Below are 15641 nucleotides of genomic sequence, written 5' to 3' on the forward strand. Positions count from 1 at the left end.
GTAAACAATCCAACTGTAAAATGCCAACCAGAGATGTCTGCTCTTGGAGCATCATCAGTATGGCTATGCTTTTTCATAGAATCAACGACCTTTTCATTTCACAGTTGTTCATACAGAACATGCTGTATTCAGAAATCACTATGTGCTATAAGAAGATAACATCCTGAACAGCAAGGAGTTGGTTATGCTCCTACATTTTCAATTAGATTGCTACTTGCAATGATCTGAAAGTCATTATTGCTAGGCTAACAGCACTAATTGACATTCTGTCCCTCCTGTTGTGGTGTGGGGGGCCATCTGCCTGGAGCTGCACCATGCAGCAGTTTGTTCTCTGTGAGAAGGAGGGTTGGGTGCTAGTTCAGCTGTCTGAACTTCACTTGTGTTTATAAATACTTTATGTAGAAAATGCAGAGCTTTGGTGTACTTTGAAGCACCGACTGCATGCATTTCTACGATGAATCCTCTCCAATTTAAGAATACAGGGTGTCGTACATAAAAACTAACAAAACACAGAGCAAATTCTGCCCTCAGCTGCCTCAGCAGAGTTCTTTGGAAGAACTGTGGGTAATAATTTCATCTTATGTACCCAAACAAGTGAAGGAAAACCATTTGCCCACTCCCTAATCCCAAGCATTACCACGCCGAATAGGAGCCTGAGCTGCTGACCCAGGAGGAGGAGCAGAGGTCACCTCTGGGGTCCAGCAGCTCCTGCTAGGTGTGCCAGATGAGGACAACAGATTGAGGTTTGCACCTACAGACTCATCACCACCAACCACCCTCGCCAGCCTTGGCACAAAGACTTCTCACAAGTTGAGGCGTAGCCCCAGGCACGACCACAGAGCACAACTCCAAACCAAGTCCAAGCCCAGCTCTTGTACCCCCAAGATGCCTTTGTATCGCTCTTGGAATGGGAGAGCCTTTAATGTCACTGAAACCAGGCCCCGTGAACGTAATGAAAAGCATCTTTCAGAAACATCAGCAGCATTCCAATTCAAGGCAATAACCACCAGATGTTACAAGCAAGCCTCACATTTCACCCAACAAAAGCCATCAGAGCAGGGGAATAACATTTGTTTCAGCTGATCTTGTTTACACACGGAGCAGTGGCACACACAGCCTACAAGTAATTAAAACAAAAAACAAAAAAGCCATCCTGAGCGCATCAAGGCACCTGTACAACACTGAGTGCCATCACAGCAACACAGCTGTGCTGCAGAGGACAGAATGACAGCAGCAAGGAGCACGGGCAGGGTGAGATGGGCACAGGGCCAGCCCGTGGTGCACTAGGTGGTGTCTGCAGGGCCCTGGTGGCACAGCATGCACGGCTCAGTGTGTCAGGGGGTAACGCGCCAGCAAGGATGCCACTCACTGAGCTGAGGCATTCCCACCTCCAGCTTTGCCCATCAGAAGGATGCCGCACTAAGTGCTGTCAAACAGCAACACGGCAGGCAGGCCCTGCCCCCAGCTTCCCACCATCACCATCCACCAGACAGAAACACCACAGTTCAGCCTCCCACTAACACAAAAACTCTAAGCAGCGCTCGCTCACAGCATGCTGATGTTTCTCCAGCCACATTCCCTCCCACAAAGTCAGAAATGCCTGTAAGATAACCAGGGACAGAGAGCGCAGGCAGCTCCTAAGCTGAGCCGACAATGCCTGCCCACGGCAGAGCTGTGCCTGCAGTGCAGCCGGGCACCCTTGGCTTCTCTAACGGGCACACGAGGTGCATCAGCCTGCAGCATGGCTCCTCCCTGCCAAGCGAGACCACAGCACTGCACAGATCCACAAAAAAGGCTCAGTGCCTCAAAACCTAGCCTGTGTAGGCCAGCACTCACAGAAGTACTAAAATGCACTCAGAGGTTCCACCCAGACAGTAAGTAATGCCTGCAGCCGCTGAATAATGCCTGCTCCTGAGGGCTGGCACAGCGTGCTCAGCGCCCGCAGGATGCCACGTAGCACAGCTCCTGCAGGAGCAGCAGACACAAAGGTCAGAAGATCTCCGCTGGAAGTCCCCGCGCTGTGCTGGCAGATGCACAGCCATGCAGAAAGCCAACTGTACCCTGCGATGCACCACCAGCAGCACGGCCAGCAGCACAGGGAGCTGGTCCTGCCCCTCTGCTCTGTGCTGGTGAGGCCTCACCAGGAGCACTGCATCCAGGTGTGGAGTCTTCAGGATAGGAAAGATGTGAACCTGCTGGAGAGCGTCCAGAGGAGACCACTACGATGATCCAATGGAAGGAGCACCTCCCTGCAAGCACAGGCTGAGAGCTGGAGCTGTGCAGCCTGGAGGAGAAGTCTTTGGGAAGACCTGAGAGCAGCCCTTCTGTATCTAAAGGGTCTGTAAGAAGGATGGGGAGACTTTTTAGCAGGGTCTGCTGTGATAGGACAAGGAGAAATGGTTTCAAACTAAAAGAGAGGAGATTTAGACTGGATTTAAGGAAAAACATTCTTTACAATAGGGACTGCAAGGCACTAGAACAGGTTTCCCAAAGCAGCAGTGGTGACCTGTGCCCAGAGACACTCAGGGTCAGGCTGGACCAGGCTCTGAGCACCTGATGGAGCTGCAGGTGCCCTTACACCAGACGGCCTTAAAAGCTCCCTTCCAACTCAAACCACTCTATGGTTCTACAGCAGTGAGAGCCATGCAAACACAGCGCCTGCAAAGAACCAAAGTTTGCTGCCAGCTGCACAGGGACCTGCACAGACACATCCAAGGATGGAGCCTGGCCAGGGAGAGCCATCAGCCTCCCGAGCTGCTCTGTGCTATACTGCCCAAAGCCCTCAGTGCTGCAGCTATGTGATGCTGAGCAGCACCCAGGTCCCACCCCCGCTTCTGTAAGGAAAGGCAATGTGTCAAACCCAAAATTGGAAGCTCCTGGCATCTCGAGTAAGCAGCAGCACCTTGCAGCCAAACACAGGGATCGCTGAGAACCAGACAGCTTATGCAGGCTTATCCATGCTGCACAAGCTCACACCACACACTAAACAGGACGAGCACAGCCATATGCAAGGCCTCCATCGGTGTTCTGACTATGCTGCTTTGCAGCTCAGCAGAATGTTCCCTGTTCTGCACCGGTATCTGGGTGAGAAGAGCTCTTGCTGCAATGAGCAGTGAGCGCTCCGTGCAGCTCAGCACAGCCTGCAGAGGGCTCCTTGTGAGACACCAGAACGGCCCTGGGGAGGGGAGTTTTCCCAGCACGTCATTCTGAAACTGACCACTTCTGAAAACAAAGTAAATCCACACTGGGACTTTCTGTGGTGCTCAGAGCTGGAGCACCCAGCAGCAACCTGCTGTAGCGCTTCACTGATCGCTGCCCAAGTGCATCGGGATAGTTCTCACATCACACACTAAACAGGAGGTGATTTGCCTTTAGCAAAGATTTCTTATCAGAAATAAATGTTAGCAAACAAACAGAGCCGTGAGCTTTACCAAAAGCCCTTCTCCCTCACAGGTATATCTTGCCTCTCTGAGCCCAACGTGAGAGGAATTTTGCCTTCAGTCCATCTGTGCCTCCCAGAGGTCTGTGGGTATCTGAAATCCTCACCTAACTGAAAATACAGCTGCCAGCCCGCAACCTCTGCATCCCTGGGGCTGCAGGAGCAGTGTCTGCACATGAGAGCTGCGAGTTGCTCCTGCTGCCCCGCTCTGCAGCACCAAGTCCACCCACATCGCAGCCACCGAGCCAGGACTGCACTGCTGGGAAGGACCCAGCTGACATCAAGTCTTGCACAGCTTCATTTCTGGGTGTATTTCTGCTGCTCCTGCAGTGAGGTACCAGCACTGCCGGGAGCACCACCACCCTCACGTGGAAGGGAAGACCAGCAGGCAGGTACCTCAGCATGCAACTTGACGTGTGCTGATCTTTCATTTTAATTAACACAAAGTTAACAACTCCGCATACTAAACTTCTCCCTCTCTCCTGCTGTTTGATCCAAGCCAGCTGAATCTCATCCTGAATGCAACCAGCACACAAAACATGCACGTGGAAAAAAAGCCCTGAACGCTTACTCTAATGCCCAGGATTTGTCATATAAAAGGATATTTTTGAATTACAAAGAAAAGCATTTTCCCCTAGCGCTTTGTGCACATCATTCATCTGCTCCGATGCCTCTGCACTAAAGAAGAAATCGGTTGTTCTTCTCTGGACAGAAAACACAGAACCAATTCCCAAGCTGAGGTGATTGCTCAGACCCTCACGACCGCCCTCCATCACCCCTTCCCCAATGGGACCCAACACAGCTCTGCTGCTGCCTTTGCTTCCCGAAGAGAAACCACAGCAGCAGACAGCTCTGCGCAGGTCAGTGGAGCCTCTCCCACCTTCATTTGGACTCACGGGTCCAAAAAATGCAACATATGCCTGAGGTCATCAGAAAAACATGGTTCAGCACACATGCATACACACAGAGGGACAAAAAATAACATTTCACCTCCGGATACAACAGAAAACAAAGAACAGGAACAGAAGGTGAAAAGCAAACAAGACCAGAGGAGATGACAACATGAGATTTTTAAATACATCAAAGAGAAAAGATGCCTTAAAATGCCAGAAAATAAACTCAAATGCTGCTCTTCAACTTCTGTGTAACGGAGCGAGACAAATGAAAGACTTGAAAGGAAAGCTCATATGGATCTGCAAAGGTGACTTCAAAGAGCCAAATGCCAGCTGCCAGGCCCCACGTTGCCACGCGAGCTGCAGGCACAGCAGGCTTCCCAATGTGTCAAACACATGTCCCGGGGGCTGCAGTTGGCTGTTTTCCTTCCCTGGTGGTTACAGCAAGTTGGGAGACAGTCATTCCCTTCTGCTGCTCCATTTTTTGGGGGTGTCACAGCAATCCAAGAGTCCTTTTCAAAGGATAACCACAATAACCCACTCCTTGTCTTCCTGCTGCAGCTCACCAAGGCTTGCAAGAGATTCACAGGTGAAAACTGCTGACAACAAAAGCTCTTGTTTGATTTACCAAAAAGAACACTGTACATTTACCACATTTAGATGTTCATTTTGTCACCAATAAGAGAACAGGGAATTGCATTGGAGCTCTGAAATGGAGCAGAACAGTGATTTCAGAGACACACTGCCACTTGACGAGGCACTGGAAGAGGAGCAGCAGGAGATGTGACAACTCTTCAAGGAGCTGAATTTTGAGACGATTACAACAATTCCTGAGAGTTATCTGTCATGAAAGGATTAAGGTCAGCACCAAACTCCTCCATGCTCACTCCACAGCATATCTTTATAATTATCACAAAGCAACATTGACTTTATTCTGTATACCTTGAGTACTGGAAGCAACACCTTATGCAAGTGCAATGAATGATCTCTGCACTTCCTTCCAATCCAACCATTCCATGGTCCTATGATCTTTGTGGTCCCATCCAACCCAACCATTCCGTGCCTCTATGATCCTTGCAGTCCCCTCCAAGCCAGCTATTCTGCAGTTCTATGGTCTTTAAGGTCTCTTCCAACCTATTCCATCCTATGATAAGCCTCCAAGGCAATGCCCTTTGTAGGGGTGGCAGCCAGCCAACCCAACTACCCTAAGAATTGTGACAGTGTGGGCATTACTGTTCAGGGCCGACCTCTCCCAAGAAGGCTGATGCTGCTCCAGGTGGATCCTGGCCTCCAGCACATGTTCCATTCTGGGGCCAGGCATCACATGAGCCCACAGATAAGGGAACTCCTTTACACAATTTGCACCCACAACATTAGGCTTGTTATTATTTTAGATGATTTTTAAGATCCCTTCCAACCTAAGCCAATCTACGATTCTCTGTCTGAGGGAAGGAAAACACTCCAGTCATGTAACACATGTGCAGCCATGCAGAGGGTCTCATACACCACATCAAAGCTCTTACTCAGCCACGCTTTAAGTTAAATATTTGTGATAGTTAATTTATTTGATCTTCTGTACTTGTGAGGCTCCCAGGGCTGGGCAGAGCCCTCTGAAGCACACCCAAACAGAGAGCTATTGGGAAGGTCTGTCAGAGAACCGCTGCACACCAGCTCTGCTGAATGAGCTCCATCATTTCCAAGACCCTTGATACTGCACAGCTCTGCCTCCTGTGAGAGCAGCTCGCAGAGCATCAGATGGGTGAGCAACCAGAAAGTCTGCAGCGAATGTTTTGCTTCTTCATTTCAATTACTGGCTTCTGAAAACCTCCAGAAACTCTGCCAGTTTGTGCAACCCTCTATTCTTTGCTTTTGGCCTCAACCGTGCAGTCATTTTGGAGGCAAACAAGTAACAGATGTACAATCTATACTCTCCCCAAGTCCTTTTATAGAAAAAAGACTTCTGGCCAGATAATGTGTATTAAAAAAAAGAAGAAGAAAACAACAACACTAATTTCTGTATTTTAAGATATCTCCCACGACACCCAAATACACCCTAAAAAGACCGAGGCCTCTTCACTGCCTCCCATGCAACCTCCGACTGGGAGCAGTTTCTGGCTTGAGGCTCCTTCTCACATGGGAGCTTTCTCCAGGGCACAGAACAGGCTGTGCTGACCCTCATCACCTCTGCCACAGTCCGTGCACATAGGCTGGAGCATCCTCCTACGTTCACTTCCAAGAAAAGCAGGAAGGCACTGCAGAAGTGAAACCAGCACTCGTTTGCTGGGAAGAAACGGGAGCATGAAGGGCACCTCACAGTCCTTCCTTCTACCTGAGCAACAGAGCAGGCTGCACTCCTGGCACGTTCCGCACCTCTCTCCTGCCTGACTCCCCGCGTGCGTCCAGAGAGAAATGCAGGGTGCTGACAGTGCACCCATGTGCAGGACAGCAATGTATGACAGCACCATCTCATACATTCCATTCCGTGATGGAATCACCAAGGTTGGAACGGATCATCGGGTCCAGCGCCCAACCCGCTGCCCGCACACCGCTATGCCACGTCCCTGCAGGACTGCATGCCGCTGGTGCTATGGGATGAATCCCACCCCACCCAGCCAGCCCTGCTCGCTCAGAGGTGCCCCCTGTCCCCAGCACGGCCGGGCACGCTCCCAGCTCACGTCCCGGCACACAGAGTCGCTCTCAAGAGCTGCAAGGCACAGCCCTGGAGGTCCACGCCTCGCACAGCGCTCATCTGAAGACCATTCATTTCCAACACAATATGACTATTGTGCTGCTTTGTGAATATCCTCCCCAAATATATGTTTAAAGATGCACAGTTACAGAAGACAAGCACTTGTTTTGTTACAAGGGATCCCATGGTAGATTGAAAACCAACATGTCTCTAATTTCTACAGTATGTTCGTTACAACACAGCACGGGCAAGTTCACAGAATCAAGTTATACATTATCCGAGTCGTTATGCAATGAAACACTTGAGAAAGGCAAAAAGACTATTTTAGGAAGAGATAGCGTCTGGGACAAATTAATGCTCGCATTTTCAAACATATCCACACATTATGCTGTGCATCTAGAGTTTTAAAACTAGGAAGAGAATGCTCAAGGTCAGAGCAAGCAGTGCAAGGGAAACCACAGAACCATTCAGGCTGGAGAAGCCCTCTCTGATCCCCACATCCCTCAGTGCCACATCCCCACAGCTCTGGGACACCCCCAGGGATGGTGCCCCCCACTCCCTGGCAGCTGTGCCACAGCCTGACTGCTCTCTGGAGAAGGAACTGTTCCTCAAACCCATCCCCAGACTCCCATGACACAACTTACGGGCATTACATCTTACCCCAGTCAGCGCAGGTCTGCACACCTTGCAGCAGCCCGAGGCTGAGGCAGAACATCTGTCAGGGCACGGCAGTGTGACCAAGAGTTCAGCCCTTCAGCTGCACCTGATGAAATCACACGAAGCCCAAGAGCCAAAACGTTCCTCATTTCATCACAGTGATCCTTCAGAACGGAAATTGGCAGGGTATGCTATGTGGAAACCATATTTTCCAAACAACATCAGCTGAAGTTGGCTTTACCTGGCTAACAGGCTGAGGCCTTCAACTCTGATGATGCAGGAGCTCTGAGGTGCTCAAGGTTTGCGCCAGATTTTTTTCTAACACCATTATAAATCAAATTAAGTGAGTCGATGTCATTTATTTCCCCATACCAAATTCCCAGACGGACTCTTCCAAACAAACAAAAAAGAAAACAAACAATAATTCAACTCAGTCTGAAACGCAGCTCCACACTACTGGCTGCAGAAACCTTCCAACCAGCTACCGCCACCACTTCGCAATCTCTGCTGGGAAGCGCGTTTCAAAGCCCTCCCTTGGAAAAGAGAGCGTGCACTTCTGCCTCTCAGTTCTGAGGCTTTCTGTGCAGCTACCAGTGAAAACTCCTCTGTCAGGGTGCTGCATTTCTCTTAGCAGTGTCTAACGCTCCCTCTCCACGTGCCGGGCCCACCAACAGGCCTGCTTGGCCACGTGCACTCACAGCGACGAGGCAGAATGCTGCTGCAGCCCTGCCTGTGGCACCACACGGCTCTGGCAGCACAGCCCGGAGGGGACCGACAAATGCAAGCCCTGCTCTCGCTATTTTCTTCATGGTCTCCCGCATCAGAAAGCATTTGGAGCCTGATCATAATGCGCTTCATTCAAACGCGTGAGACAGCCCAGATGCTTAAAAATAAACTGGTGCTGGAGAGTGTTGCTGAATTAGCATGTTTTGCATAATTGATTTCATTGTGCTGTGGAGAGCTCTCCAGTCGGCGCTTCGTACAAGGTCAGGGTGCAGCTCCTGCACGTGCTGCAGGCAGAGCTCAGCTCCAGCGCACACAGCCCAGCAGAACCCAGCCCACTGGAAGGCCGCTCTTTGGGAAGAGACAAGCAGAACACAGGACTTAGCACTTGTTAAATGCTTCTAAATGTGCAGCTTCTGCTATTTAGGAATGGTGTTTAGGAGCAGCCCTTCAGCAACTTGACTTAAAAGCAGCTTAAAGAGAAGCCACGCTGAGGACACCACTGTGCCCCACGGGACACGGCCAGCCCTGCTCCCAGGGCATCGCTCCAAAGCAGCAGAGGGAAAGCAAAACTGGGAACTGACGGGGATTTCCTATTTCTGAAAAGGAGAGGTAGAACAGATTCATTTTCACTTTTCTGTTACAGAGTTGGAAGGAGCAATGCTGAGAAACGAGCAGAAACCCTGACTGCTCCTGATTAAGAATGTATTTGGGAGAAACGTGAAGAGCTGGCACTAGATCTCCTATTCAGTAACGCTCCAAAAACCAAACAAGCGATCAGAAAGCGAATGTCAAAGCTCGGTTTCACTGGAATGGGAAAACCAGGAATTGCTGCACGTCAGTCAGTCAGAGCTGCTGGCTGACAACACCTTCACCCACCTTCTGAGCAGCCTGGGAAGAACACTGCTCTATGGAGCTGGGGCTGGGCTCAAGGCACCTGTCACAGCAAGGAGCACCCGAACAAAGCATCTTGATGGCATAAAAAGGATCGGGAGAGGCTCTCCCCCACCATTAGCTAATTGCACAGAGCCAGGGGGCAGGTTTCCATGCCCAGCACCCCAGGCACCCTGCAGGACCCCCCAGCACACCACTGCCCCCAGCACACCGCAGTCACAGGGCAGTGACACACACAGTCTGACAGAATGAGTTCATACCTCTGTCACAGAGGCCTGACAAATTAAGGCGATTATTTTTATGTGGAAGTACAGCACACTGGAAAATACATACATATGCATCCTTTTAGCCATTTTTGAAGTCTTCCACATTCCAGGCACTGAAGTTTCAGCAAGGCGAATCTCCTGCTGTTAGCTGAGTACCCACTGACCACCCTTGTGTCTCGGCCACCCAAACAGAGATCTGCTGGGCAGAAAGACTCACAAATGTCATTTACTCACACGCCAGCCTGATAGATGTTTTACCATGAAGTGACAGTTCACTCTGTGAATGTAAGCCATCAGAAATATTTGGTTTTAGGAAATGTGATTTATTAGCCTGCTTCTTCCAAAAAAAGCGTCACTGCTCAAATCACTCAAATGAGACCCTGAGGAAAGAGGCAGAAATCAGCCAGTGGGGCCTGAGCATGAAAACACAACAGGTCCTTACAATAGCTAAATTTTAGGAATCTGCTTTTCCCAACGCTGCTCCTAAGGCTAACCTAGCACCCCTCAGTCTCCACAGTATCGCTTTCTGAACCCCATATAAACCCAGCACGAACTTGGCCTGATACAAGAGCAGGTGACTGACAGCCACGTGAGCCCTGCCACGCTGAGGAACCGCAGCGCAGAACCCAGCGCCCCAGCAATGCCAGCGCCCAGATATCTCCTGCAACAATGTCACACTCCTTAATGGTTTGCAGATGCTAAACTGTCTATACTATAACACAATGCATAATATAGCTGATAGAGGATTAGGGAAAAGAATGGAGAGCAGCTGGGAAACGTTACGGTCTTTTCACACCGAGCTTTCAAATTCTTTAGCAATAGACACTACGAAACTCTTGCCTGGATTGGAAAAGGATGCTCAGACGCACCTCCCTGCAGAAGGAACCTGAGCCAGCAGGAAGAAGCTCGCAGCAGCAGAGCTGACACGCTGCCCTCAGGTAGGAGCATCCCCTCAGCCAGGAGCAGGGCTGGGAGCAGGAGAGCAGAACCCCCTGCCCCGTGCAGCCCTGCAGGCACATCGCTCTGTCCTCCAGCACCGGGCACAGAAACCCCCTTTGTAGAGCAGAGCACCGCTTGGTAGGGATAAGAGGATATTTCCTGTTAACCTCACTGCAGATATGTAATCCAGCAGTCAAATTATGTCAATCACAGCTCATTAGGCAACAATTCACCCTGCCAACTTTGTCCTGGCTGCTTCCTCTGAACCATGTGTCATTTGCAAACACGTGAAGCCGCTACCGGCTCAAGGCAGACCACCCTGCTGGGGGAGCTGCTGGCTCCTGCACCCCCAAGCTCTCCCAGGTACCGGTGCCATCAAGTCTACGTGCACACACTGCACAACGCCTTCCTATTCAGTATATCAGGGCTGCTTACTACAATTACTGATTTATGCACACTTGCCCGCATGTCCATAGCAGAAAACCAGAAAAATCCAATACAGATGAAGAGGGACGGTGCCAAGAACGGACACCAGGAGGTGGTGCTGGTGCTGCTGGACTGTCCTGCACCCCTCGCTGGGACCTGGGAACGCGCTGGAGGAAGGCTGGAACCACAGTGCCACCATACTGGACCTTACCCTCTTGCACAGGCTTGAAACCAACGGGTTGTCTCATGTTCTAACAAAAGGGAAGAACTCCTGTCAGTTGGATGGGATGGAAAAAATGACACAGCTCACAGAGAGAAACCTGGATCTCCCTCAGATTATCCTTCACGTTTTTCTTTTAAGTGGGTCCCATCATATGCACTGTATTCTTGAAACACAGCAGGAGATGACGCCTGGTCCTCAAGCAGAAAAGAGTAAAACCTCATTGCCCCAGGGAATCCAGGGAAGTGGGTTTACTTCATCAGGCAACACAATCCCAGGGAAAATCCTCATGTCGCTCACTGCAGGGACAGGAAGCACAAGGCAGCCAGAGCTGGCACTGACATCCCTCACCCGTGTGCTGCACACACACTCAGCCCATCCTCAGTAATGCCAACAGCACCATTACATGCGAAGGAGCCCATCAGCACCAATAGATTTGGAAGCTTTACTGAAAAAGCAGCAACCTGGAGCACTTCTCCATCACCTCCTGCGACGTGTGAACCTCAGACCTCAAAGCGTGAGGCCAACAAGGAGGCAACAAGATGACCGTGTGTGCCGGAGGTGGGCAAACTCTACAAAAGAGACCTTCCTCCGAAAGATGGCTGCTAAGAGCTTAGCAGAGACCACGTCCAGGCACTGTGCTGCTGAGCTGCTGGCTGCACAGACCACAGAGGGATGCAGAAGGTCAGGGCAGCATGCTCCACGTGGAACAAGTAAGATAATGGCTAAGGTCACAGCATTTACGGTAGGAATATTGCCATTCTGCACCCTTTTAATGGTGTGTGTGTGGTTCTGAGGGCTACGGATCATCACGCTGGTTTTGCAGAAGCATGAAATTTCCCAGTGCTTTGGTAAGGCAGCACGGGAAGAACCTTTCCTGCATGGCCCCACTGTTTATACACAAATGGAGCACGCAGCTGCAACATCACTAAGCTGCACGTCCGTTAGCGTCAAACACGGTCTTGGGAGTGCCATTAGCAGGAAGAAAATCACTGCTGTCAGCAAAGCCCTTCGGGATGTCGGCGGTGTGCAAGGCACGGCTGTGCCACGCTGACTTCCCAAAGCAGTGTTGAGGTGAGATGTAGTCCTGCAAACTTCAGCCTTCCTGCCTCCACACTCGGCACTCTCACTGCAGAACATACTCATTTATGGTTTCCTCCAACTGCCATTCCTTTCCCATTTATCTCTGCTTTCCTATAGCTTGCCCAGCGCTGGGTTTAACCAGAGGCACAGCGCTCTGAGCTGCAGAGAAAACCAACTAATCACAGCCTCGGAGTCTGCTCCTCCATAAACCTTCCCCAAATGACGTCTCCACATTTAACCAAGCCAGACACTCAGTCCCAACTCAAAACCACCGCTTTTCTCTGCACACACAGACCTAGCCAGCTCCTTTTGGTAAGCAGGATGACCCGAGCCTCCAACACATCCCAGCAGCACAACCACCGTCGCTCTCCCCGACGAAGCACGATGAGATCAGGCTTTTTCCAGCACACTAATAATCATAACATCTCACTCGCCATTTGGCACACCAGTGGGGGTTCCCGGCTGAATAGGCTTATTCTTTTCTTAGACACGATAATCTAATTGGGTCTAACCGGCAATAATCCCGAACGCGGCCGCGCGGTCCCCACCGGGGCGCTCAGGAGAGCGGGGATGCCGGCGGGGGCCGCAGCCCGGGGAGCCGGGCTCCTCGCAGCCCCGCTTCTGCGTTTCGCATCGTTCCAAAGAGTTCCACTGAGGAGTTACGCATTGCCGCAACCCAGCGGCACTACCTATCGAGCGCCCGAACGCACTCGGCGACTTCTGCTGCCGGACGCAGCTCTGCCCTTCCCCGGGAGCGGCCGGAGGAGCGCCGTTCCGGCCGCCCGGCCCTTTGTGCTCCCCAGGTGAAGGGAAAGAGGCGGCGAGAGCCGAAGTCCCCGAGCCGCCCGCAGGTGTCCGCCCCCCGGCAGCGCTCCCCGCGAGCGGCGCGGCTCCGGGCGCCGCCAGACAAAGCCCCGCGGCCGCTGCCCGCTCCGCCCCGCCGACCCGAGCCCACCTGCGGCCGCGGCGCGTCTCGGGGCGGCCCCGCCCGCAACTTTTCCCGTTTCCAGCCGTTTCCACGCCGCCCGGCAGCCCCTCGCGCCGCCGCGGAGGCCGCCGGCCGGCCCGCCCGCCCCGCGCCCCGCAGACAATGGGGCCGGCACTCACCAGCACGACGGCGAAGCGCTCCTCCAGCTCCCCGGGCTCGGGCATGGGCAGCTTGAGGGGCACGCCGTGCGCCCTGAACTCCGTCTGCTGCGAGTCCACGCTCCCCGCGTTCCCCATGGCGGCGGCGGCGGCCCCTCCGCGCTGCTGCGCGCCCCGCGCTCGCCCTCTAGCACGCCGCGCCGCCGCCCGTCATGGCTCGCCGCCCTCGCCCTCCCCCCGGGGCGGGCTCGCTCCGACTCCGGCTCCGGCTCGGCGGCGGCTCCCCCGCATGCCGCCGCGCGGCCCGCACAAAGCCCGCTCCGCCCTCCCGGCCCGCGGCGCGCTGGGACTCGTAGTCCCGCCGCCGGCCTGTGGGAGAGAGGGATGGGAGGGAGGGGGCGCGGGGCGGGGGCCGGGGCCGGGCGGCTCAGCCTCCATCTTGCCGCGAACTCGGAGGTTCCCTCCCGTCGGGGCTGCGACGTGATGGCCGAGGGCGCTCCGAGAGTCCTCCCGGCGGCTCCGCTTTGTGCGTTCAAAGTCGGCACTACAAACTGATAAATCCCGCAGAGCTGAGCGCGAGGCTGCCGAAGCACGGTCTCACCCTGCGGGTCACCCTTCTCCCCGCGCACCGAAGGCGCTCTCTCAGATGCTCCTGTCCTACTTTTCCACCTTTCCTGCCATCGCTGTCCCCACACGAGCGCTGTGAAGGCCAAAGTCAAGCCCCGTCGCTCAGAGCTGGGCTGCTCACCACTCTGCACCCCACCGTGTGAGCCCGTGGTTCTTTAGTGAGAACTATCAGTGATGGGTGGGTGGTTGGACTGGATGATCTTGTAGGTCTTTTCCAACCTTGGTGTTTCTGTGATTCTGCGACTCAGACGAGGATGGCATTCACTCACATGGTGCCAACAGTGCTGTAGCTCTCCAGCAAAGCCCTAACTCTGTCCCTAACTGCAGCTCTGCATCCCTCTGATTTAGTGTTCCATCATCCATCCAAAGAGAATCAGTTGCCATTGAGCTTCACCCCCACGAGGGCAGGCTTCCTGCAGTGCTCCCGCTTCAGCATTAGGACGGGTTTGCACGTGCTCACTTTGGCACACAGCTTGAGGTTACAAGTAACACCACAAGCACCACTAAAGGCACACAGCCACTGTGCGTGCAGCTCTGTGTTTTGCTGCAGCCTGGTTTGAGAAGTTCAGTGCACGTCAGGAACCTGTGACACGGGGACTTAGCAGCATGGCTAGCTGGCAGGCAGCAGTGAGCGTGCTCACACAGCAGGTGAGCTCAGCCATATCCATCCATTGCTGCAGGAGACTTTGTGGCATCACCCGGTAGGAGATCCCAGCAATCCGTATGGAGATTCATCCTGGGGAAAGAACAGCAAGAGGAGATGCATTATTATTCAGGAGCAGGAGAGAGTGGCATGGTTGGAAGTGCTCCTGTCCAATGGACAAGAATTTCATAAGACCGCTTTGCTAAAAGCCTAAAATGCTAACAATAACCTTAACAGACCACATTTTAAAACCAAAAATGGCTTTTAGGATCTAATACAGCACTGCCGTTGATAGCGAAGGAAGAATAACACAGGCTTATCAAAAACCACCAAAGGTCTTTCTTTCAAAGATGAATAGTCTGTTCAGCATTAGGACACCCAGCGTTGGAGGCCTGCAGGTACGAGTTGGGGGTGATGGGGCCAGCCTGGCCATGGGCACTTATTGTGCCACTGCAGAGCACGACCTCAACAGGCTTTGCTTTCCAAACAGAGAGAAAATCCTCACAGCATTTGTCCATCCCTTGGGATGAAGGAAGGCACTGGGGCCCGGGAGCCGCTGCTGGCCACGCATACCTGGGGAAGGCGAGGATAACTGCAGGTCAGACCGGATCCCTTGGCTAATGCTAAGGCTGGAAGCTGAGAGCTGTCCTTCAGCTCAAAATCATGCTGTAAGGCATATTCAGTTCAAAACCAGACTTGCAAAATTTTTAATGAAACTTAACCATGCATACATGCTGACTGCTTAACATAAACAGAACACAAAGGGAGGGAATCCTTTTAAGAGAACAAAATGATTTTTGAACAATTTGTTGTAGTCTGTAGGTAGGATGTCAATGTTTGCAAGCGTGAAAATTAGCACGGCAGCATTGCTGAATTGAAGGCTATTTAGCTGGCTCGTGCATAAGCTAAAGAAATTATTCTGGGATAAAAATTACCAGGACCTGAGTTTTTGCAATAATTTATTTAATAACCAGCTACACCGTGCACAGTTCACAGCGTCCATCCCAGGCATGCGGGGTGCTCTCACTGGGTGATGTCACTGTCTGGGCCGGGGCT

General features: G+C 52.4%; 1 protein-coding gene and 1 long non-coding RNA gene across 7 annotated transcripts in view; both read right to left on the reverse strand.

Moving 5' to 3' along the window:
* Nucleotides 1-13510, reverse strand: part of FMNL2 (formin like 2) — a 108044-nt gene extending 94534 nt beyond the window's left edge. For all 6 annotated transcript variants that reach the window (XM_052675202.1, XM_052675206.1, XM_052675203.1 and 3 more), the window contains exon 1: nucleotides 13337-13510. In XM_052675202.1, the coding sequence (XP_052531162.1) occupies nucleotides 13337-13453 (117 nt within the window). In that variant the 5' untranslated portion in view covers nucleotides 13454-13510. The remainder of the gene's footprint in view (nucleotides 1-13336) is intronic.
* LOC128076884 (uncharacterized) overlaps nucleotides 1-15641 on the reverse strand; it is a 182699-nt gene that overhangs the window by 124531 nt on the left and 42527 nt on the right. The gene's annotated exons all lie outside the window — the stretch shown is intronic.

The sequence above is a fragment of the Tympanuchus pallidicinctus genome, unplaced genomic scaffold, assembly GCF_026119805.1.
Source record: "Tympanuchus pallidicinctus isolate F22 unplaced genomic scaffold, pur_lepc_1.0 scaffold15, whole genome shotgun sequence".
Taxonomy (NCBI): Eukaryota; Metazoa; Chordata; class Aves; order Galliformes; family Phasianidae; genus Tympanuchus; species Tympanuchus pallidicinctus.